Raw genomic sequence first — 23,793 nt, forward strand, 5'->3', positions numbered from 1 at the left:
TGATTGTCGTCTCTAATGATGTGTTAAATTTTATTTTATTTTTATATAATCATAGCACTGGTAATACGTTGACGATATACATGATTAATAAACAGTATATTGCCGAGAAAAATTTCTCAAGATTTTTTATGCACCATATTAGGCACAGAACGAGAGACAAATTTTAATATTCATTTGTTGAATAACAAGGAAAAAAAATCGTTGTTACTATTGCATAATTTGCTTTCGTCACTGAGTTAAAAGAGCATCTACTCAACAATGTTAAGCATTCTCATATCATAATAAATGCAAGTTACTATTTGACAAGACAATAAGCAAAAAAAGTGTGGTTTTTCACTAAAGAATTCTCATATCGTTATAAATTAATGTTGATGGGCCTGTTACCCTAAGCAAGGCTGCTGGTGGGGGTCTCATCTAGAACTCTTCTGGGAACTGGATAGGTGGGTTCCAAGTGTTTCTGGGATCCTGCTCCCCTCTTCAAGTAGAGCTCTGGGAAATCCTTCATGGGATAGAGTATGCTTGGAGCCTTGGTCTTCCTAAAGTTATAGTTGAGAGTGATTCCTCTCAAGTAATGACGCTCGAAAACTGCCCCTGGTAGTTAGGATTCAAGCACATCTTTCTAAGAAATGGGACACTGAGTTTGTTTATGCTAAAAGAGAGCTTAATACTTGTGCGGATTGGTTGGCCAAACATGCTTTGGACAAACCTCCTGGTCTCTCCTCTCTCTCCTCCCCTCCTGAAGATCTTCAAAAGCTGCTACTGTTAGACCTTGAGGATGCTGATGTCCCCTCTTTTGCTAGGGTTCCTGACTATTTTCCTTTTGTTTTTTCTTTGCTTTTTGTTTTTTTCTGTTTTGGGGCTTGCCCCTGTTATGTACCCAAAATAAATAAATTATTATTGCACATTACATATATCAGCTTTTCACTTTATGACCTATATAATTGGAATAAATACATTTGCATTTACTACAAATAATTTCATATAATCATTTTTAAAAAATATTGATGAAAATGAAATAAATTTTTTTAATTGTGAATAACATGTTGTTTGTTTGATTATCCTTTTTAAGAATCACCTATGAATGTTTGTTAAAAATTAATCCAGTTTTTTAAAATCTTATAAATTCATATTGTCCTTTCAAATCTTATAAATTCTATTAAAATTCTTTAAAATTCAATCTTATAAAATTTTGATTGTAAAAAAAGTCCTTAAAATCACTATTATTCTAGATAATCTTTTAAAATCTATAAAAGAAATTTATCTCAAAAGAATCTTTTAAAATCATAATCCAATACGTCCTAAATTAACGTATTCACTTTTATTTGTGATTTAAAACTTCCTCCTCATTCAAAAAAGTAAAATTATTTTCCGCTTTAGAGTGCAGGTTCTTTTGTGGTGAGGAAATTCATTAGCCCAGAATATGACTGAATGAGCCTGAGCCATGTGTTTATGCTATCTTTCACTTTTTCTATTTTTTCTCCCTTGAATCACAATACTAAAACTTCCCATCTCCAAATTTGATGTGCGTGGGCTGGGCCCTTTTTATCTTTTGCAAAAGAATGACCCGATTGAAAAAGAATTATTGATATTTATTAGTAAACATTGATTCTGACTTTAAATTCTTCTCCTAAAAAATTCAAAAATAACTTGTGAAATTGGGAGGATAAGAAGGCAAGGAATTCTAAGAAATAAAAAAAAAAAAAAAAAAAAAAAGAGAGTCAGAGCAATACTTATTAATGGTGGAAAAAGTGAAAAACAGAAATTTGAGGGAAAAGATAGCATGTGTAATGATTCTAGATGCCTAAATGCTTTTGTGATCAGTCACTAATACTGGCTACACGTATTGCTCTTAAATTTCTGTATTCAAATTATAATATCGGATACCAGTCTCAAACATTATTCATGATGTTCATCACCGAAAAAATATAGTTACAGGATAACAAGTTGGATTTCCATATTTGCAATGTCTGATTTGATACTTATCTGAATCACATGCACGTGTTTAAGCTTTTCCTACCTGTAATTGAGTATGGTCTGCTTTCAAATATCAATGTCATTCACTTCTGTTGTACTTGTATTTTCATTCTTGTAAATGTATCCACTTGATGCCCACAGAAAGACACCAAAATTAAGTGAGGATATGACAAAAAGAAAAGCATAATAGTAATCTAGATGACAGTCATTGAGGTTGTTCCCAATCCAGCTCTTACCACCCATCTTCCTTGTAAATTTATCTATTGTAGTCACTAGACAGCTGCTAAAGTAGTTCCCAGCAGCTATGGTGCTGGAGAAAAAGGTTGTGCCAAGGACTTTCAATTCTTCTGGGGATTGATCATAGAAGAATTCTAGCAATCCAGTGATAAGGAATGTATTTGCAATACCAAGGACAACATGTTGAGGCACTAGCCAGGCTATGCTCATTGGAACTATTTCTTGAGCCCCAACTATGTGTTGCTTCTTTATGACATTCATTCTTCGAACTTCTATAGCATAAGTAATTGCACTAGCTATGACTTGGATGGCAATTCCTATGCCAGCCCTCTGAAGCAATGTAATTCCTCTATGATTTCCAGTTCTTTGACGCATGAATGGTATAAAGTAGTGGTCATAAATGGGCAGAGAAATGAGCATGGTGAGCACTACGAAGCTCCAAAGGGAAGCAGCTGGTATACTGAAGTTGGGGCCGAGGCTCCTCTCCAACGTTGTACCTTGCTTGACAAACAATGTCACTTCCACTGCCCAAAAGTTGCTCGGAATTAGCATTAGTAACCATATCTGAAACATCCCTAAAACAAGCTTGGTTCCTTCTACTTGAGTCACTGTGCATGGGGGATTTGAGACATCTATTTTGATTTCTTTTATTGCAGCCTTGTCTAAGAACCTTAAGACACAGATTTGTCTCTATAAGTACCGAAATTAATTCAGGGAGAATATTGAAGAAATATGTCATTTTTTTATGTTCATGTCTGCAAACAAGAACTTCCAATGAACAAGCTTGTTTGTAAATGAAATCCACAAGATTGCTTCAACATAGTAACTATGTTAGTGACTATTCCAGGCTCAACCATTACAATATCCTTCCAATCAATCTCATCTAGTATGCTTTTAAATTTTAAAAAGAGATTTATATCCTAACAAATACTCATGTAGGCCCCTGCCTAATGTTATATAGTATGCACAATCTACATTTTGGTGATTGGTCCGACTTTCCTGTACTAGGATCATAATTCACAAAGTAGTTATACGGGTTCTGTGCAACTCTAGTGTTAATGCAAAAGCACGTATTGATTGGACATTGGACAAGATTATCCCTTGTGTTTATCATTTGATGTTTTCCCAACAAAAATGAGCCAATATTCATAAATATTCTTAATGCATTATTTGAGCCATTTTAATCATGTTATCGATTATCATGATAGGATTAGAATTGACTATTGAGAAAAGACAGTAAAACATCCCCTGACTTGCAAACTAGAACAAGCAAAAGCAAGAGCTGAGTAGTGACTACCGAACCTGAAATGAGGAGTGTGATGAATTTGTCGTCTTCCACTACTAATGTAATGTTGCAACTCAAACTCATGCAGTTCTGAAGGGCTACTAGGGAGCTGCAGATTTCTATTTCTGAAAGCAACAACCGGGACTTTGATGTAGTCCATTGTAGGGTTCCTCTCCTTTCCAGATTTATACCTATATATTGGGATGCCCATAAAGAAGATTATAATGGAAAGTAGAAGCCCAATAGCTGATAGGCCATATCCTAATCCCCATCCAAATCTGTCTTGAATGTACACAACTAGCAGAGTGGCCAATAAAATGCCCAAGGAAGTGCTAAACGACCACCAGTTGAAGAATGAAACTTTTATCTCTTTTTCTTTGGGGTTGAAGTCATCAAATTGGTCAGCACCAAAAGTTGACATATTGGGTTTCACTGCACCACTGCCAATTGCTATAGTGTATAGTGATACGTAAAGTAATATTACTTGCAAATTTGATGCTTTGCTGCAAATTCCATTCGTACATGTTGGCCTCAAGCACTTCAATGAACTTGTCAGGACCAGAAGCCCAAGTCCCTGTGTGTAAATATCATTGTAATGAGATTTATGATGTGAAGTTTTATTTCAAGAAAAAAAGAATATTAAGAATGCTAGTTGATGTCAAATAGCCCACAAAAACTAATAAACGACAAAAAGAAAACTACAACTTACTATGGCATATATGAGCAAGGAAATAATAATTGTCCAAAAGCGGCCCATGTAAGAATCTGCCACGTAAGCACCAAGAATTGGAGCTATCCATGATGTTCCTGACCAGTTATTCACACTGCTCACTGATGATACCAAGTCTTTGTGGAGTTGGGTTGTCATATAATTCACCAAATTGGCACCTACCCCATAGTAGGCAAATCTTTCCAATACTTGGTAAACTAGCATTAATACACACAAAGACATACAAGTCATAATAGAGTGATCATGATTCGTTGGCAAGAAGCAGGATGCATCAATGCAACAATTTGTGTGTGTGTGTGTGTGTGTTATAACATTCTAATATTCCATTACACCAATGCCAACCTTTTAGTACATTGCCGTCTGTTAACATTCTTCAATCAACATTTTATCTAAAACATGCAACTACGAAGTTCATAAGAAAATTACCAAGTACGAAACGGCAAGCTTTCCGTTTCCCAGTTCTAGAAGAAATCGCTCGTCGTCCACGGAGATCCACTGTGCCATCTAGAGTGAAAAGTTGATCATCCATGTCAGCTAAATTATAGTAGAAGCAACAAAGACATATGAAAGACGAAGCTACACTATCGTTGCGTGGTATAAAGCACGTATGTACCAAAAAGTCATAAAGCACAATATTGCTCTGTATTTCTATGTATTCATCAATAGGCAAATTAAATGCGTGTTTTATTTTTTAATATAAAACATTTACAGATTGCACGCATGGCCGATGTGAGGCTTGGCCAGCCACAAGCAATGACTGTGAAAAGCAGTGGCTATATGCGCCTTTTCAGAGGCATTATGTACTGTTATGAAGCACCATCAAGCGCCCTTTCGAGCTAATGATAATATATATATAATATGTATATATATATATATATATATTTTTTTTTTTTTCATAAAATTAAACCATTATTCGTGATTTTTTTTTTTCAAGTACTGTGTTGTGATTAATCCATAGACATTCATAATGACTTAGCTCATAAACAATTTGAGAAAAATAAATAAGAATAATAACGAGAGTGAACTAACTAGAAGGGTTACGGGTATGTGTGTCTATTCTTTAATCATTGTGGGCGCTGAATTTTTAACTTTGGCGATAGCGTAAAGGCTTAAACATTAAATTGCTCATTTGTATTTGACCTAAGTTAATACACAGATTCCTTCTAGGCTAGCTTAGCTTGCTTCTAAATGCCATTTGGATTATTACTCCAAGTTTTGGGTGTTGCAAACAGAGCTATTGAGGAAGAATAAAAAAAGAGTGTTTGAAGTATGTTATCTATTTCATTCTTAGTCATAAAAATTGAAAACTTTCTTCTAATACTATATATATATATATATTATTCCAATTTTTGGTGATTCAGTCATGTCAAACAAGTGGTTTTCATTTGAATCAGACTTGTTTCTGTATAAACAGGCTTGTTTGCACAAAGCCAGTGATTCGATTCTTATATAAATGATGTAATTTATGAAAATCAGAACCGCACAAATAAGAGGGTGAGGTTCAGTATTCCATGGCATGTGGAAAAATTGATCTGCAGTCTCAATTATTAGCACTGCTAGTTGTTCACACCAAAAGCAATGAAAACATATGGGACGGCATTAATTTATTAAGACAGATGGGTAATCAATCATTGTTGTTCACGTTCACTCACCCTAGTACATCGTAAATCTTCAACGTGGTTACAAAATCTCATATGAAAGAGATTGCTATATATTACATATTCAAATTAACACATTGCTAGGAATTATCGGAGAGGGGGGGAAAATATTTATAATGGTTTGCTTTATGTTTCAACTTTGGAGTAAATGCAAAATAGAAAACATTGAAAGTAATGATGAGCCCACATGTCCACAAATGATAATAAATACCTGAAGAATAATAAATGAAAAGGAAAAAGATGTTCGGTCTCTGTCCCATTCAAGACAAATATGAGACACAGAGAATGAGATATGATCCTGAATTGTATCCCACCAAGCAGAGAGTTCCCACTACTACACAGCATCATAAACCGTTCCAACCCTTCGTTCCAAACTCTGAAGTGACATCTCTGCCTCATCTTTTGTTCATCGCGTTTTATTTTTAATTTTTTAAATTTTATTCAATACTTATTTTTTATGAATAAATACTTATCCCTGAGGTGACATCTCTGAGTGATCTTTTGTGCAACGCGTTTATTTTCCTTTTTCTGTTAATACTTTTTTTTATGAAAAAAAATACTTATTATTTAATAATTTCTTTTTAAGTATTTAAAAAAAATCCTAGCCTAGGACTATATAAGATGAGATAAAATCTGTTTACAATTTTTTTTTGCAAATTACACTAAGTACGACCGGTCATACACTGCATGATTAAAGTATGACCGGTCGTACTAAACTTAGTGTAGTTTGTAAACAAAAAAATTTGTAAATATAATATATTCCATATAAGATTATTCTTATTAAAACAATGGAGAATACTAATTTTATTTTATATAAAAGTAATTCTCTCATGCTACAGAAAAAAGTTAGGTTAGACCCATTATTAAAGGGTAAAAAAAAAGGTACAATTTTCGAAGTGAAAAAATATGAAATAACTATTTCATGTAAAATGAAAGTAGTATTTTCTTAAAACAATATATAGCAAGTATTCTTTTTGCATATTATGTACACCTAAACTAAAGGGAAAAAGAAAAGAAAAGCCTACTACAGGGACTAAGGGTCCGTGAGGTTTCTTTTTAAGAAAAAAAGTACTTCTTGTTTTTAGTTTGTTTGGATGTCTGGTTTTAAAAAAATCAGAAGTCACAAAAAAAGTCAAAAACTTACTTTTTTTCAGAAGCTAAAAATTTTAACTTCTAAGAAAAGCAAAAGTCAAAAACCAAATATTTTTTTCAAAAACTAAATATTTTTATAAAAATATAAATAACTTTAACTTTTATTAAAAAATACTTATAAAATAAAAAAGAAATAAAAGTTACTTTTTTGAGAAGTCCAAACAAACAGGCTCTGAAAATTTGTAACTGTGTGTGAAATATGTTCCACTTGTCATATTGCAAACTGAGTTCGTGGCTTCGAGGGACCTTATTCTAAGTGGGCCGTATGTTTTAATGTACCAATCTTACTTATTATTTTTTTTAGTGAGATTAGACACTGGTATTTCACTTATTGGCTTTAGCTATTTGATGCCATAGTGTTATATTGTCCATTACTGGCTTTGCAAGAAAACATTCAACTTCTGGAAAGCAAGACAATTGAATTATCTCGATCGCTATTTTTTTAAGGATAATAGTTTTCTTATGCAGTAGGAAATAAGTATTATCTCTTACAAGCTCATTTGTGTAGGTGGCGACCACTTTCAGAGGTGAGAGAGACAAAAATTAAAGTGAGACTCATCTTGAACTTGTGTGTGTAAGAGATAGATTCTATCTTTATGTAACATAAGAATAATAAATTCCTTTTTTAAATAATATTATTGGAAATCGACACACACAAATCAAAAGAAAAAAGGAAGAGAAATTGAACATAATGATTTACCCTAGTTCACTCAAAATATGCTACGTCTAGCTGATCTGTACTTAGAGATGTAAATGAGCTGGGCTGGATTAGACTTTGACTTAAATAGATCAGGCCTCTTTAAAAGACTTTAGGTTTGGCCTGGTTTGTTAGCCTTGTATATGTCCAAATTATAAGTCTAGTTTGACTATATTTAAAAAATAAAAGTCTTGACTTAGACCTGTTAGTAGGGGTGAAAGTGGGTCGGGCCGGCTTACAGGGGCCTACGACCTAGCCTATGTCAGGCCAGACTTGGCCTATTATATATAGTCAAATAGAACATGTCTGAGCTTTTAAATAAGCCTATTTAGAAAGTAGATGATAAGCTTTTTTTACATGTCGGGCCTATAAGCCTACAGGTCGGCCTATATCATATTATTTATATTAAATTAAATAAAATAATATTATTCATAGTAGTACCAAATGGGGATAGTTCAGTTGGTGCATGTGAGCTAAATAGGTGGTGGAATGACTTAGGTTTGTTCCCTCACCAATACTATCTTTGAGTGTGGCATAAGATCTATACCGATCTCTTCAGTACCATCAGAATCAACATTTAGTGCTGGAGGAAGAGATATTGATGCTTATCGTTCTAGTTTGGCTGAAGATACCATCCAAGCTTTAATATACGGCGAAGATTGGCTACATATAGAGGTGGCAAAACGGGTCGGCCCGTCCCGACCTGCCCTGCCCCGCCGCCAACCCGCCAAAAACGGGTTGGCCCGCCCTGCCCCGCATTTTGACATGGGTTGAAAATCTCAACTCACCCCGTTTTGTGGTGGATTGGCAGGTTGGCAGGTCAACTCACCTAAAAAATTAAAAATAAATTATATTTTATTAATTTTATAATGTTTCTTATTTTCATTTCATAATTCCTTTAGTGTTTTTTCAATCTCAAACCTAAATGTATACTAATATTCAGTCAAAAAAAAGTATTAACTTATTTTTGCCTCAATATATGGATAACCTTTGTAATAAATAAAGTTTTTATTTTTTATTTTTTCTAGGGGAGTACTAAGATAAAAAAAATTCATATCACAAAAGCTTAGTAACAAATAGAATACTACCTATTAATAAAAAAATCAAAAAATCTGACCTGTGGGCCAACCCGTCCCGACCCATTGTCAACCCGTTTTTACCCATAACTAAGCGAGGCGGGTTGAGATGGGTTGATGAGTTGAAAAGTATAACTCAACCCGCCCCGTTTTGGCGGGTTGGCGGGTTGACCCGTCGGATTCAACTCAAATTGCCACCTCTAGCTACGTAATACATATGACTTGAAGAAAAAACAAAAGTTATAAATTTAATCAATTGAAATTATTTTATAATTTAATTTTATTCGATTAAATTTTAATAGAAATTTGACTTTATTTTTATGTAGGAGAACCAACATCTCAGCATGTAAGATTGCCTATATGAATCTATTAAAATATTTTTTGTTTCATAATCTCTTTTTTTTGTTTCTATTCTTTATTCTTGTTTTTTGTTTTCTATATTTACAAATTGTTTGCCAACTTATGTAATATTGGAATTGTATTTGTAGGGGAGAGAAGATGAAGAGAAGTTTTTAGCTACTACAAGTATCATGATGTGTTTGTTGGATTCATGTAGTTTTTTTTATTTTACATAGTATAGATTTGTTTGTTGGATCTAATGAAATATATGTTATTTAGTTTGAGCATTTTGCTTTTGAAAGTGACTTAAAAGCAGATTGTGATGAGCTTTGTTGTAATTCATGGTTCTGTTTGGACGTTGAAATTGTGATTTTGTTTTAGCAACAAAATTTGAGTATTTTGTGAAGTTGATTCATGGTTATGCTTGGAAGTTAAAAATTAACAGGCTAACGGACCAAGCCAGGCCATTTATTTTTTTTATAAACGGGTCAAGCCAGGCTAATAGTTAGACTCGTACTAGGCTCGATCCAGGCCAAATTGAAATTTTTTGGCATAGACTGAGGCTTTTCGGGGCAAAGCTCAGCCAGCCCAGCCCACTTTCACCCCTACCTGTTAGCTTGTTTAGGTCTATTAGACATCCCATAATTAAAATAATATTATTTTATTATTCAAAATTATTTAAATAATAATTTATTTTATTTTATTTAAAATAAGTAATATGATGTTAGCCAGCCTATAGGCTTATAGGCCCGGCATGTAAAAGAAAACATATGACTTGGTTTCTAAATAGAATATTTTAAAAGCTTGAGCTTGTTCTATTTGACTATATGTAATAGGCCGAGTCTGGTCTGATGTGGGTTGGGTTGTAGGCCCTTGTTAGGACGCTTGTCCCTGTCCCATTTATACCCCTATCTGTATTATATTTGTCTCACTGACACTCATTACAAGTCATTCAGTTTACAAGAATAATATAAATTTGATTAAAAAAACCTAATAGTAGCTATTTATAGGACCCCCATCAACAAAAGTCGTCATCTGTATACGAAATATGAACTATACTCAACAGATATCATAATTAATTTATTAACACATGTGAGATATTATTTATTAAGAATAAAAAGAAATTTTTCTACTCATTACATAATTTTATCATATATCAATCATATATTTGAAATTTTGTTTCAACTCGTCACCACTTCGCAAAAAGATTTATATTTTGTCCCTTTTGTGTTTCTCAATCTTGCAAATGGTCTTTTTATCATTTTGGTCAGGTTAAGTAAGTAGAGACAAGAGAGATTATAAAAAAGGTGCTTATTTTACTGTAACAAAAAATCTGTGATTTACTTATTAAAAAAGAAAAAAAAAAATCTGTGATTTGTTTGCATCTCGCTGGCTAGAATGTAGCATATTCGATGTGGAAGCACTCACAGGCATAGAGCTCTAACGTGAAAGAAAAGACCCAAAAGTGATCGAACTTCACATGATGATGCGTGTCAAGTGTTGAAGAGAAGCAGTGAAAGTGCCCAATTTATGTTACATCCACGAGGAAAAGAAAGAGAGGATTTTTTGATGCCTCAAACCAATAAATCTGACCGAGATATATATAAGGCTAAATTGAAGCGACTTGAAGCCAACTTGTACTTTCACGCCAGCATCACCTTTCACTAGCAAAGACAGAAAAATTAGTTTAAGCCAAACAAATCGAAAAAAGAAAAGGAAGAAGTAGCCTTTTTTTCAGCTTCCAATCCATTATAGTGAAGGGCTTGCAAAAAGGTCTTCCCTTTTGCTTCAGGACCATTCAAACACTAGACGGTGGACCCCAAGAATTAGAATAAATTAATAATTTTGCTGCTAATTGGATTTTGATATGAAGTGCATTCTTTTCTGCTTTGTCTAAAGTTGGTAGGGATTCAGTGAAACCATTATGATTAAGGAATAAGAAATGTCTCGATATATTAAAGATCCCACTTAATCATGCCATAAAGCAGTCAATTAAAGTTTGACAAATTAATGATTAAGTTCATAGAAACTTATGATAAACATTTATACGTCCTTACTAACATGATTATTAACAAGTTGGCAAGAATAAATCATATCTCATGTTTTCCTTCTAAACATTTCATGATTCTAATATTATTATCACTAAGCCATCATAGATTTTTCAGAACGAAGATTTTTGTCCGATGCACAGCCTACTCTGAAAATCATTCTTAACTTCAACCTTTTTTTATGTTATAGGAGAACTTTAGAAGGCACAGGTGGGTAAGTAAATTATTTCAAATGAAAAAGGAAAAATAATAATTAAAAATTCAACTTCTGCTTTTCGCCCAAATCCCTTGAGATTTTTTTTGCTTGTGCATGTCATTATCGTTCAAAGAAAATCTTCCAGTGGCCAGCGTTTGTGTACATTGAGAGGCAAACATGACGCTATTTCGAAGAAGAAATCATAATAATTGCTTAGATTAATCCATTTCATTTATTTATTATTATGACATTTGGAGCTGTCATAATTACATTTACTATGATTAAGCTTACTACTACATCAAGATACACACATAGATACATGCTTGGGGGCACATATTTGAGTGTGCATATGCTCGATCCCAACCTGGAGCATGCATCAGATTCAAAATGTATAAAAGATTTAATAAAATTTACTGTAATCGCATGATGAAAAATAAAATAATGTATATATATATATATGGGTTTTATAATTCTCATTTAACATGAGAATTCAAATTTTCCTACACACTCTTCGATTTCCGTGCTGACATGGGTCCTACATATAATTTTTTCTAACACCTGGGTTCCACATGTTTTTTATCTCTACAACATGAGAATTGAATTCTCATTTAACATGAGAAAATCAAACCCATATATATATATATATATATATATATATATATATGGGATAGGATCAACTTACACCGGTGTAAGAATAATAAATCTTACACCAAATCTTAACCGTTGATTTCCGTGCATCCAACGGTTGAGATTTATTTGGAATTAAAAATTAATTAATGAGTGAGACCTAATAAATCTTAACCGTTAGATGCAGAAAATCAATGGTTAAAATTTGGTGTAAGACTTATTATTCTTACACCGGTGTAAAATGATCCTGCCCCTATATATATATATATATATCTGTGGACGTGTGTGTATATATATATATATATATATATATATATATATATATATATATATATATATATGAGGCAGGATCCTTTGACATCAGTGTCAAATTTAAAATTTCACACCTCATCTGAGTGCCGTTAAATCAAAAAAGATCAACGACTCTGATTTGTGAGCATGTGACATCATTGATCTTTTTTGATCTAACGGCTCTCAGATGAGGTGTCAAATTTTAAATTTAACACTGTTTTAAATTTGACATTGGTGTCAAAGGAACCTACATCTCTATATATATATATATATATATATATATATATGAAAAAAATTTCTACAACCACTTTAGATAAGGTTATCTACAGCTACCCTTTTATAATTATGTTCTCTCGGGAGAACATAATTATAACACTAAAGTTGCTTTTTTTTCTCTCTCCACGTCAGCAGACAAGTTCTGAAAAGTAAATGAGGAGAAAGAGAAAAAAAGTAACTTTAGTGTTATAACTATGTTCTCCCGGGAGAACATAGTTATAAAGGGTAGCTGTAGATAAGCTTATCTAAAGTAGCTGTAGAAATATTTACCCATATATATGTGTGTGTGTGTGTGTGTGTGTGTGTGTGTGTGTGTGTGTGTGTGTGTGTGTGTGTGTGTGTGTGTAAGGGTTTAGTGCGTGTCATTCAAAAGGACACAAGTTGTGTCCTTTTAGTGACTTACACAAAGTATGACCGGTCATACACTGTGTAATTCTGGAAAGTTACTTTTTTCACTTTACATGTCAGCGATGAGACTGAGGAGAGAAAAAAAAACAGCTTTTCAGATTTACACAAAGTATGACCGGTCATACTTTGTGTAAATTATCTAAAAGGACACAACTTGTGTCCTTTTAAATGATAGTCTTTTTTCCCTATATGTATAAACCCCATATATGGATACGTCCACACATATATATACATTACTTTATTTTTCATCATGCGATTACAATAAATTTTATTAAATCTTTTATACATTAATATTTTGAATCTGATGCATATATATATATATGTGTGTGTGGGGGGGTGGGGTTTAACATTTCTGCAGCTGCTGTACATGCAGCAATCAAATATTTTTCATATATATACTTGAAAGCATTAAATGCATGGAATCATAAACATACAAAGGATGAAAGCATTAAATATGGGAAATCATATCCATACATCTGTCGTTGTTGTACGTAAAGCGACTGCAGAAATGATTTTATCATATATATATATATATATATATATATATATATATATATATAGAGGTAGGATCCTTTGACACCGGTGTCAAATTTGAAGTTTGATACCTCATCTGAGAGCCGTTGGATCGAAAAAGATCAACGACTCTGATTTGTGAGCATGTGACACCATTGATCATTTTTGATCCAACGCCTCTCAGATGAGGTGCCAAACTTCAAATTTGACACCGGTGTCAAAGGATCCTACCTCATATATATATATATATATATATATATATATATATATATATATATATATATATATATATATATGAAATAGTATTTCTACAGTCGCTTTAGATAACATTATCTACAACTATCCTTTTTTAATTAAGTCTGACCAGTAAGACATAGTTATAACAATAAAGCTGTTCTTTTTTATCTTCCACAGACATTGTCAGCTGATGTAGCGGTGAGAGAAGATACATTTTTTATGTCTTACTGGCCAGACTTAGTTAAAAAGGGGTAGCCGTAGATAACCTTATATAAAGTGACTTTAGAAATGTTTAACCCATATATATATATATATATATATATATATATATATATATATTGACTTATCGTTTCTCAAGCTGCTTGAGATAATTTTATATCCGGCTACTAGATCATAACCGTACAAAAATGGATCAATGGTGATAAAGGAAGAGAGAGAAAAGGAGAATTATAACTATTCAAAGGTGAATCAATTAATATAAGGAAATAAATAAACAAAACGACGTAGTTTTGGGGTGACCGTAAATAAATATATATAGGGAAAAATATTTCTTTGGCAACTTGAGATAAGTTTATCTCCAGCCACCTCAAAACTACGTCGTTTTGTTTATTTATTTCCTTATATTAATTGGTTCACCTTTGAATGATTATGATTCCTTTTTTCTCTCTTCCTTTATTACTATTGATCCATCTTTGTACAGTTATGATTTAGTAGCCAGAGATAAAATTATCTCAAATAGCTTGAGAAACGATAAACCTTATATATTCATACATATATATATATATATATATATATATATATATATATATGAAATTGTTTATCTCGTTTAACATAAGATAAATTTATTTTCCTACACTCACATATACTCACATATATATGAGAGAGGAGAGAGAAAAAGTATAAATGGATCTCACCACTCAATATGTGTGTAGAAAAATTATTTTATCTTGTATTAAATTAGAAAATAATTCTCATATATATATGGGTTGGCTCAAAAATATGGCTCGTGGGTTGGCTTGAAAAAATAGCTCGCGAGTTGGCTCAAAAATTGGCTCGCGGGTTGGCTCGTTTTCAGCCTATTTAAATGACGATGTAGTATTAATGCACCAGCTATGCGGCTTCCATTAGCTTAAACAAAGGGTTACAAAATGAGAAATAAAAGCAAAATATTTTAATTTCGAATTTTCTTCACAACAAATTTGCATCAACATCCAGAAACAATCAGAACTACTTGCTACCAAGTGGGTAAGATATTTGAACCAAACAGAGCCAACACAACCTAATAATATAAAAATGGCAGAGATGTGAGAAGATTAGGGACTTAGGTTTAAAGAAGGAAGAAAAATGATGACAACATGTATGGGTTATGCCTATTTTTGTATATTATATTTTTTATTTTTTATAAAAAAAAAACTCAACCCACGAGCTGGCTCGTTTGACTCGCGGGTTGGATCATTTTTTCACTGGTTGAAACGAGCCGGGTTGGCTCGGGTTGGCAGCTCATTTTTGCCAACCTAACCCGGCTCATTTTTGTTTTTGCCAACCCTAATAGTCACCGTAAACATCTGCATACACAAGCAATGGTGGAGCCATATAGGATTAGGGTGGGTGATAGTTGTAAACTCATCTCCTTCTTCTTTTTTTTCACGTAAATAGTCATAGTTCCAAAACTCATACCAACTTCTAATTGTAAGCTCTGTTTATTTTTATTAATAAATTATTAAAAAATAAACATGCAATTTTGCAGCCTTATAAAATTATTCGGTTCTCTCATTGTTAATAAGTGCAAAGTAATCATTTTACCTAACAACTCAAGTTGTTAAGTAATCGTTTTTCAATGATTTTATATATTATATTTCTTTAATATATATCCTCATGCAAGAATCCATCAATGGCTTGAAGTGTGGATATTCTCAAAGCTATGAATCGTGAGGTGAAATACTTGTATTTCAACTCTGTTTAGGTGCATGTGGACCTAAAAAGCAAAGAAAGGAAAACCTTCTAAGATAGCTTGGAGACAATTTTTGCGAGACGTCATGCTTGAGTCTATCCAGATTCTCTTAGTTGTTGTTACAAGTCTCAATTATGAGATTTTAGTTTAGGAGTGGATATCAAGATATCTACAACAACCAAAAATGGTTTATAGCTGATGGGCAGGAACACTTGGTATACAAGTTGTGAAAGTCCACTATATGGACTTAAGCAAGTATGCAGGTCATGGAACATTAGGTTTGATCAGGTTATCAAAATTTTGATTTTGAGAAAATCTTGATGAATGGTTTGTATTTGTATGTAAAGGATCCAAGGGGAGACAGTAGCTTTTCTGGTATTTTATGTAAATGATATGCTCCTTAACGGAAACAACATGGAGGTAATATCAAGCATAAAGAGTTGTCTAAGTTAGCGTTTTGGTATGAAAGTATTGGAGAAGCCAATTATATTATCGGTATAAAACTCTTATCAGACCGGAAGAATAAGTTGTTGGCATCACCTTAAACTACTAACATTGACAAAACTCTTGCCAAAATTCTACATAGAAATTCTAAGAAAGGAATTATGTCTCTCAGACGTGAAATTCATCTTCCTAAGGAGTATCCTTTAAAGACTCCTGAGAAGGAAGAATGCATGAGTATGATACCTTATGCTTTGGCAACAGATAGTCTCGTGCATATTATATTGGGCATTAAACCAGACATCTACCACACAGTGAAAGTAGTAAAATGATACCATTCTGGAACTAGAGGAACATTATATTATTGTTAAGTATGTACTCAAGTATCTTCAGAGAACGAGAGGTTATATGCTGGTACATTCTAGTGGTAGTCTTGAAAAACTAAATTTTCACTGATTTATTTTTTCAAATTGATATTGACTCAATAAAATTGACCTCGAGCTATGAGTTTTTTTCACTAAACTAGGGTAGCATTGGAGGTGGACCTTGCAGACCCAATTACTAAGAGTTTGCCTAAACTTGTGTTCAAGAGATATGTTACTTCGTTGGATCTTAGGAGGATCCCAGACTTGTATTAATCGAGTGGGAGATATTGTGTTCATTGTACTCTTGGAGTAAGACAATGAAAAATATAATCATTTTCAGAATTTTACAAATGAGGTATTATTCATTGTTTTGTGCACACAATTTACAAACATCAAGATCCGGATCAACTGTGAAGTATATGATCATTTAGATATGTCCATGAAGGACATTATCATAGGTTATCACGGTTGATGAATTGATTCACAACTATTAAATAAAGCTGACGCTTTATTTAAATTGCAATAATTCATAAAAAAAAATTTATGTAATAAGGTATCAAATCTTCAGTTAACTATAGTTATGTGATTACTCTTAATCCTGAGTTTATTTTAAATAAGTAATCAAATAGTTTTCATTCTTTGATTTACCAACGGGTGAAGTTTGATCTATTGAAGACCAATAACTCGATATTTTGGGAGTGTGATTATTTGATTATCGGTATTTATGATATAAACAACATGAAATTTGTAGGATATGATCCGTTTATATGTTTTGGTACTTGGATATTGAAGACATTGGCCAGTGCATGTAATCCATTAGAGAAACTATCATAGTCAAGAGAATAAATAATTAATTTAGTAAAACAAAGTTCATCAGTCAATTATCGACATTCTACAAAGGGGTAATGCATATTCATGTTATATGTGTTATTAATCTTGGAGTTCAAGTTCGGGCTTTTAGTGGAGTAGCACTGAATCAAATAATCATTTCATTAATTATCAGGAACCTTAATTAATAACATATGGTAGATCCCTAGGCTAGCTCGAGATAAGGGATGGGGCAATTTCAGTTGATGACGATTAGTGGAACACATGGACTTAGGTTTTGGGCTCAAGTTTGTACTTAAGAGCAAGTGGGAGATTGTTGGGTTTTGTTCTTTCACTAAAGCCCAATAAGGTCTAGTGTGTAAAAAAGAGCCCAATAAGCCTAGAGTTCATTCAGCTTAGGGCTATGATTTCTTGGAACTCATATATATTCTACACTTATAGTCATTAGTCTTAGAGGTCTTCACTTGGTGGTTGCAGTGATAATAAGAGAGTGCCCACACACTAGCTCTATTCCCCCATGAGAGATAGTCTGAAATATCTACTACTAGCCAGACTCGATGAGGTTGTTCGTGCAAAGGAGAACAATTCGTGAAGAGGAGTCAAACACGAGGAGATATTGCATAGATCTAGGCAACAAGAGATAAACATAAAACGATGATGATCTGTCGCATTCAAAATCGCAATAGTCTAAACATCTTCGATTATCCAATTGCGTCAATAGTTAAGTAATGATTTTTCAATGATTTTATATATTATATTTCTTTAACACATATCCTCACGAAAGAATTCATCAATAGCTTGAAATGTGAATATTGCAACTCATGATTCTAAAATCAACTAATTCATCCAACAACTCAAGTTATTAAATTATAGACTTTAATAATTTTATCTTATATCTCTTTTATAGTCCAAAAGTAACTCATATTCTTTTTCCTTCACCATGTGACACCATGTACGGATGGTGTCTTCTTTGAGCGGGGCAAAATGAGTGTCGATTGATTCAGAGACGAGTCACTTATAATTGGTCAAGTCACTGAGTTTGGCATTTTTTATTTTTTTTTGGAGAATACAGAGTTTGGCTTATTGGTACAACATTCCGAGTCTAATAACTATGTGCACGTAATATATGCAATTAATTTTATTTTCTTATTATTTTAACAAAATATTTTAATCACATATTATGAAATATACCTCCTTATTAATAACTTAAAAATCAATATGTTCGCTTATTAACAGGACCCAGTGAAATTTAGGGGGTGTATCATGTATTTGTCCACGAGGTTTTATTACAAAATTTAACATAGTGTCGTAGGCTCGTAGCAAAATTCAAAAATTAATATGTAATATTGTGCGACAGCTGGGTTAATTTAGTGATTAATATTGGAAATTAAAGTTGAGACGAACTATTACGTATTTGATGGGAAAGTGGGTAAATATTTTTATCATAAATTGACTAAAATAAAGCATCGCTCCATGTCCATGCATTAGTGCATAAATATTTTAATCATTAATGCATTAGTGCTTCTTCTTATATTATATTAGTACAGAAAACAAATTTTCAACTTTGATTCTACATTACGTGCAGAGTAGTTGTTGTTTTCTTTTCAATTCAATCGGTTTGGTTGAAGAAGATAAGTAGAATGAAAGCCTAACCTCAAAACATGTGCTGAATTTGACCAGTAAAAAATTAAGCCAATAAATATACAAATTTAAGTGTGAAAGCATGTGATATTCATTAAGCACGTGGCTACAGAGTAGTACTGTTTGGCTTATTGATGTCATTTGTCGTTAGCACTTGTTGAAATTAAAGACCTCAAAATCCTAAGCATATGTTATCGAAATAATCGAATTGCAAATAGCCTGATAGAACAAAAAACAATACAATAAACAAAAGAAGCTCAACGAGAAACTAGAGCACTCCCACGTTATACAAAACCGAAGACTTAAAAACAAAAAAAACAAAAAGAAGCCAACTAAGCACACATAATCTTGCTTAAGCATTTCCACATATTCGCCTCTTACACCAGATTTATCGAGAAATTGATGACGTCGACGATGGGGAAGTTTTATTGAGGATCACTTTAATATTACAAATCCATGACAAATATTAATAATAATTATAAAATTAAAATCATAAAAGATAGAGATGAAAAATGTGTAAGTATGTTGATTTATGGTAATTGCATTATTTAATAATTATAATATTCATATTCAATAACTTAAAAAATTTAGAATTTTTATTATTATTCTTAGAGATTTTATGTTTGTTTTGAACCAATTTAACGGGTCAATGTACCAACTTGCTGAAAAACAAGGTTTTGTCTACATGTTATATGTTGAGGTTTAAACCCTATCTTGAAAAGTAGTGGGTCACATGCCGATGATAGTGTATTTTCCATCTATTTATAGATATATGTCTTCACTTTACTCCGTGCCAAACTCCATCACACTCATACACTAGCTTGAACTAATAAATTATGGACAATCAAATATCTTTTCATTATAGAAATATCTTAAATAGTCGAGAGTACAATTAGAAATTTATAAGACTGATTCAAAGTACTTTTAATTCAAAATTATTAATCCAAATTAAAATTGAAATAAATATAAAATCAAAATCAGAATAAGTACTGAATTAATACAAGATTTATAATTCAAAATTCACATTTAATATTCAAAAATTAGATTTGAGGGAGGAAATATCTTGGATCTACTAATACTATTGAGTCCACAGAAGCTCAGATATTATATTTTGCTTTGTGCTTGGACATGAGAAGACGATGTAGTCATCTTTGAATCATACCAAATGACCCGACTCGTTATTTTGGATCATAACAAATTTTAATAAGTAATATATTTTACAAAAAAATAAAAAATATTATGTAAAGATTTTATTTATTTCATTTAATTATGAACTTATATTTTAAAAGTTAATAATCTTTTATCAAATTTTGAATTTTATTTGATATTTTTATTGTAGTTCTAATGTGTTATTCGGGCATTTGATATTAAATATTGAGATGAATATTGATATTATGTAAGATCAGGATTATTTTACATCAATAGAAATTAAACTCTAAATTATAAATATTAATGCTATTCTAATTTATTAAATATTTGAATCGTTAAATACAAATAAATTAATGGTTAAGATTTAATATAAGACTTATCATTATTAAATTAACATAAGAGTAACCCGCACCAATTATGTATTACAAATTTCAGAAGTTCTTAATTGTTAAAACTCTGATAAGTCTTGGTTCTTTTCTAATAGCCGTTATTATATTTATATCTTCAAAGTCAACTCCATCTAACTAACCCAGCTCTACACGGAATGTTGTCTTCACATTATCACAATCTGTTCGTCAAATGTTAAAAATTGAATTTATTCAAAAAAAACAAAAAAAATGAATCTGAGGAAAAAATATTATATGCACCATGGCTAACAGAACAGGAGCATGCATGTTGTTTCAAATTCCAACAGTATCGTCTATTTATTTTTTCAATTAATCATTATTAGTATATAGTGAATAACATGATTAATGATTTAGAAATTTTAAAAAAACTTAAAGGAAACGGTTAAAAATAGAAATAGAACCCGATAAGATATGCAGAATGCACAGTAAAAATTTTTTTAGTAGGAAAAAATTATAGAAAGTAAAGAAGAGTAATATTTTACAAAAACTGGATCTAAAAATATAAAGGAAATAATAATAATAATAATAATAATAACAAGCAATGGTGAATTGAAAAGGTATGACTTATGAGGGTTCACACAGAGTGACCCAAATGAATTATGAATTAGCAATTAATAGAAAAACAATATAAAAATGTGATACCCTCGGTGGCATTATTTTTTCTATAAAAATTAGAACGATCCCAGTACTCGGAATCTATCCCTTCCAAAAACAAATAAAAGACACTAGAAATCAAAGCTTGCCACTCCTCTGTCTCAAAGTTGTGCTCTGCCTCTCTCCCAGACAGAGAACACGAAAAAGCCCATATCAAACCTGGATATCATAAAACATTAACAAAGAAGAATGGAAACGGAGGCTCAAAGGCCCACACTCCCACAAAACCAATCTCACACCAAACCCCTCTCTCGCCTCAACTCCTACGTAGCCAACACCAGAGCAGGCAAATGGTTCAAGCTCTCACAGCGCAACACCACCTTCACCACCGAGCTCCGAGCCGGCACCGCCACCTTCCTCACCATGGCTTACATCCTCGCCGTCAACGCCTCCATCTTAACCGACTCCGGTGGCACTTGCTCTGTCTCCGATTGTGTCCAACTCTGCTCTGACCCTTCCATAGCGCTCTCTGCCTGCACAGGCCCATTACTTACGGTCAAACAACCCGACGAATCCTGCAAGTTCGACCCGGTTAACCCTGGCTACACCGCCTGCCTCGACAGAACGCGCAAAGACTTGATCGTCGCCACCGTAGCCTCCTCCCTCATTGGCTGCTTCATCATGGGCGCTTTCGCCAATCTTCCTTTGGGCCTCGCGCCGGGCATGGGCACCAACGCTTATTTCGCTTACACCGTCGTCGGATTCCACGGTTCCGGCAGCATCTCCTACCAGAACGCCCTCGCCGCCGTCTTCATCGAAGGTTTAATCTTCTTTCTCATTTCAGCAGTCGGTCTACGCGCCAAACTCGCCAAGCTCGTGCCCAAGCCCGTCAGGATCAGCTCCTCCGCTGGAATTGGGCTTTTTCTCGCTTTCATCGGGCTTCAAAATAACCAAGGGATCGGGCTGATCGGGTATAGCTCGTCCACCCTGGTCACCCTCGGAGCCTGCCCAAGCTCCTCGCGGGCTTCTGTCGCTCCCGTTGTAACGGCCGCTAACGGCACGATCAGCTTGCTCCAAGGTGGAACCGTTTCGGGCGATATTCTATGCCTCAGCGGTAGAATGGAAAGCCCGACGTTTTGGCTGGGCCTGGTGGGCTTCGTTATCATCGCTTACTGTCTAGTGAAAAACATTAAAGGCGCCATGATATACGGCATCGTTTTCGTTACCGCGGTGTCGTGGTTCCGTAACACAAAAGTAACGGCGTTTCCGAACACCGATTCGGGTAATTCGGCTCACGAGTATTTCAAGAAGGTAGTTGACATACACACTATAAAGAGCACCGCAGGGGCATTGAGCTTCAAGAACATAGGAAAGGGCTTTTTCTGGGAAGCTCTGGTGACGTTCTTGTACGTCGACATTCTCGACACGACAGGAACGTTGTACTCCATGGCGCGCTTCGCTGGTTTCACGGACGACAACGGGGATTTCGAGGGACAATATTTCGCGTTCATGTCCGATGCCACTTCGATCGTTGTCGGTTCCCTGCTGGGGACTTCGCCGGTGACGGCGTTCATTGAGTCGTCGACGGGGATCCGAGAGGGTGGCCGGACTGGGATCACGGCGCTGACGGTGGCGGCGTATTTCTTCCTGGCGTTCTTCTTCACGCCGTTGCTGGCGTCGATACCGGCGTGGGCGGTTGGGCCGCCGTTGATATTGGTGGGGGTGTTGATGATGAGATCGGTGGTTGAGATTGATTGGGATGACATGAGGCAAGCAATACCGGCGTTTGTGACGCTGATATTGATGCCTTTGACGTATTCCATTGCTTATGGGCTTATAGGTGGGATTGGGACTTACATTGTGTTGAACCTTTGGGATTGGGGGTGGCAGCTTTTGGGGCACTATGGGTTTGTGAAAACAACAAATAATTCCCAGGTCAATGGGGTACTTCAAAATCAACATCGTCCACAAAGTCCAACTGTTAAACCACAACAAGTAGATGTTTAGTCCGGGGGGTAAGTAGTTCAAATATTAATGTGGCCTTTTTCTTATTCATACATCAATTTCACAAGTTTGAACTTTTTTTAGGGATACAATTTATGCCAGTGTGAATACATATGAGATGTCCATGCCTTATTTTAGTACCTTGTTGAGATTGAGTTGTATTTTTTGAAGTTCAAGAAAATAAGTCAAAAACTTATACAACTTGGTTTTCAAATATGTCTCAATCATTAGCTCATGGTTTGGAAATGTTTGGATTTATTATTTGGAAGTTTTGTGCCTTTGATCAGATAAATTGAATCTTAGGTTTCCGTCACATATTCCAAAGGCTCTTTTCTTTTTTTTTCATTATACGCCCCTTTCAAATGATGGAAACTTGGAAAGTTCTCACCTCCCTATATTTGAACCTTTTTTATATTACAACTTATTCTTTTAATAGATGAATGGTTATTTACATATCATTTTCAACATGTATTTAATGAGCTTATATATTAGACGCCTTACTAATTGATTAATGGTTGATTTTCAAGAGATGCAAAAATCTTCAAGAGTTTAATGGAAAACCATATTTAGAAGCAATGAATTGTTTGCAATCTTTTTCAATTTCCGTCCATTCTTTGACAATGATTTTCAAGTAATGCAACGTCAATAGTTTTTTTGTCCCGTAATTTA

At 33.7% G+C, this 23,793-nt stretch overlaps 2 protein-coding genes across 2 annotated transcripts; one reads left to right on the plus strand and one right to left on the minus strand.

Annotated features, from left to right (window-relative positions):
- Positions 1-2,040: 2,040 nt before the first annotated feature.
- LOC133315093 (protein NRT1/ PTR FAMILY 5.1-like) lies at positions 2,041-4,755 on the minus strand. Its single transcript, XM_061516656.1, has 4 exons — positions 4,653-4,755; positions 4,206-4,423; positions 3,514-4,070; positions 2,041-2,881 (listed from the first exon to the last, which is right to left on the minus strand). Exons 1-4 carry the CDS (start codon positions 4,753-4,755, stop codon positions 2,041-2,043), a joined length of 1,719 nt encoding a protein of 572 aa, XP_061372640.1.
- A 16,460-nt stretch (positions 4,756-21,215) lies between these two features.
- On the plus strand, positions 21,216-23,247 carry LOC133315073 (adenine/guanine permease AZG1). Its single transcript, XM_061516625.1, has one exon. It carries the CDS (start codon positions 21,370-21,372, stop codon positions 23,125-23,127), a length of 1,758 nt encoding a protein of 585 aa, XP_061372609.1. The 5' UTR covers positions 21,216-21,369; the 3' UTR covers positions 23,128-23,247.
- Positions 23,248-23,793: the final 546 nt, after the last annotated feature.

This window comes from Gastrolobium bilobum, unplaced genomic scaffold (genome assembly GCF_033153095.1).
Source record: "Gastrolobium bilobum isolate Gb01-03AN ecotype WA unplaced genomic scaffold, APGP_CSIRO_Gbil_v1 utg3760, whole genome shotgun sequence".
Lineage (NCBI taxonomy): Eukaryota > Viridiplantae > Streptophyta > Magnoliopsida > Fabales > Fabaceae > Gastrolobium > Gastrolobium bilobum.

Coding starts and splice junctions, on each gene's coding strand:
- LOC133315073 (XM_061516625.1), top strand. CDS start 21,370: ATGGAAACGGAGGCTCAAAGGCCCACACTCCCACAAAACCAATCTCAC.
- LOC133315093 (XM_061516656.1), bottom strand. CDS start 4,755: ATGGATGATCAACTTTTCACTCTAGATGGCACAGTGGATCTCCGTGGA. Junction 4,424..4,652: donor AGCTTGCCGTTTCGTACTTG/GTAATTTTCTTA, acceptor TATTAATGCTAG/TTTACCAAGTATTGGAAAGA. Junction 2,882..3,513: donor CATCACACTCCTCATTTCAG/GTTCGGTAGTCA, acceptor CTGTGTCTTAAG/GTTCTTAGACAAGGCTGCAA.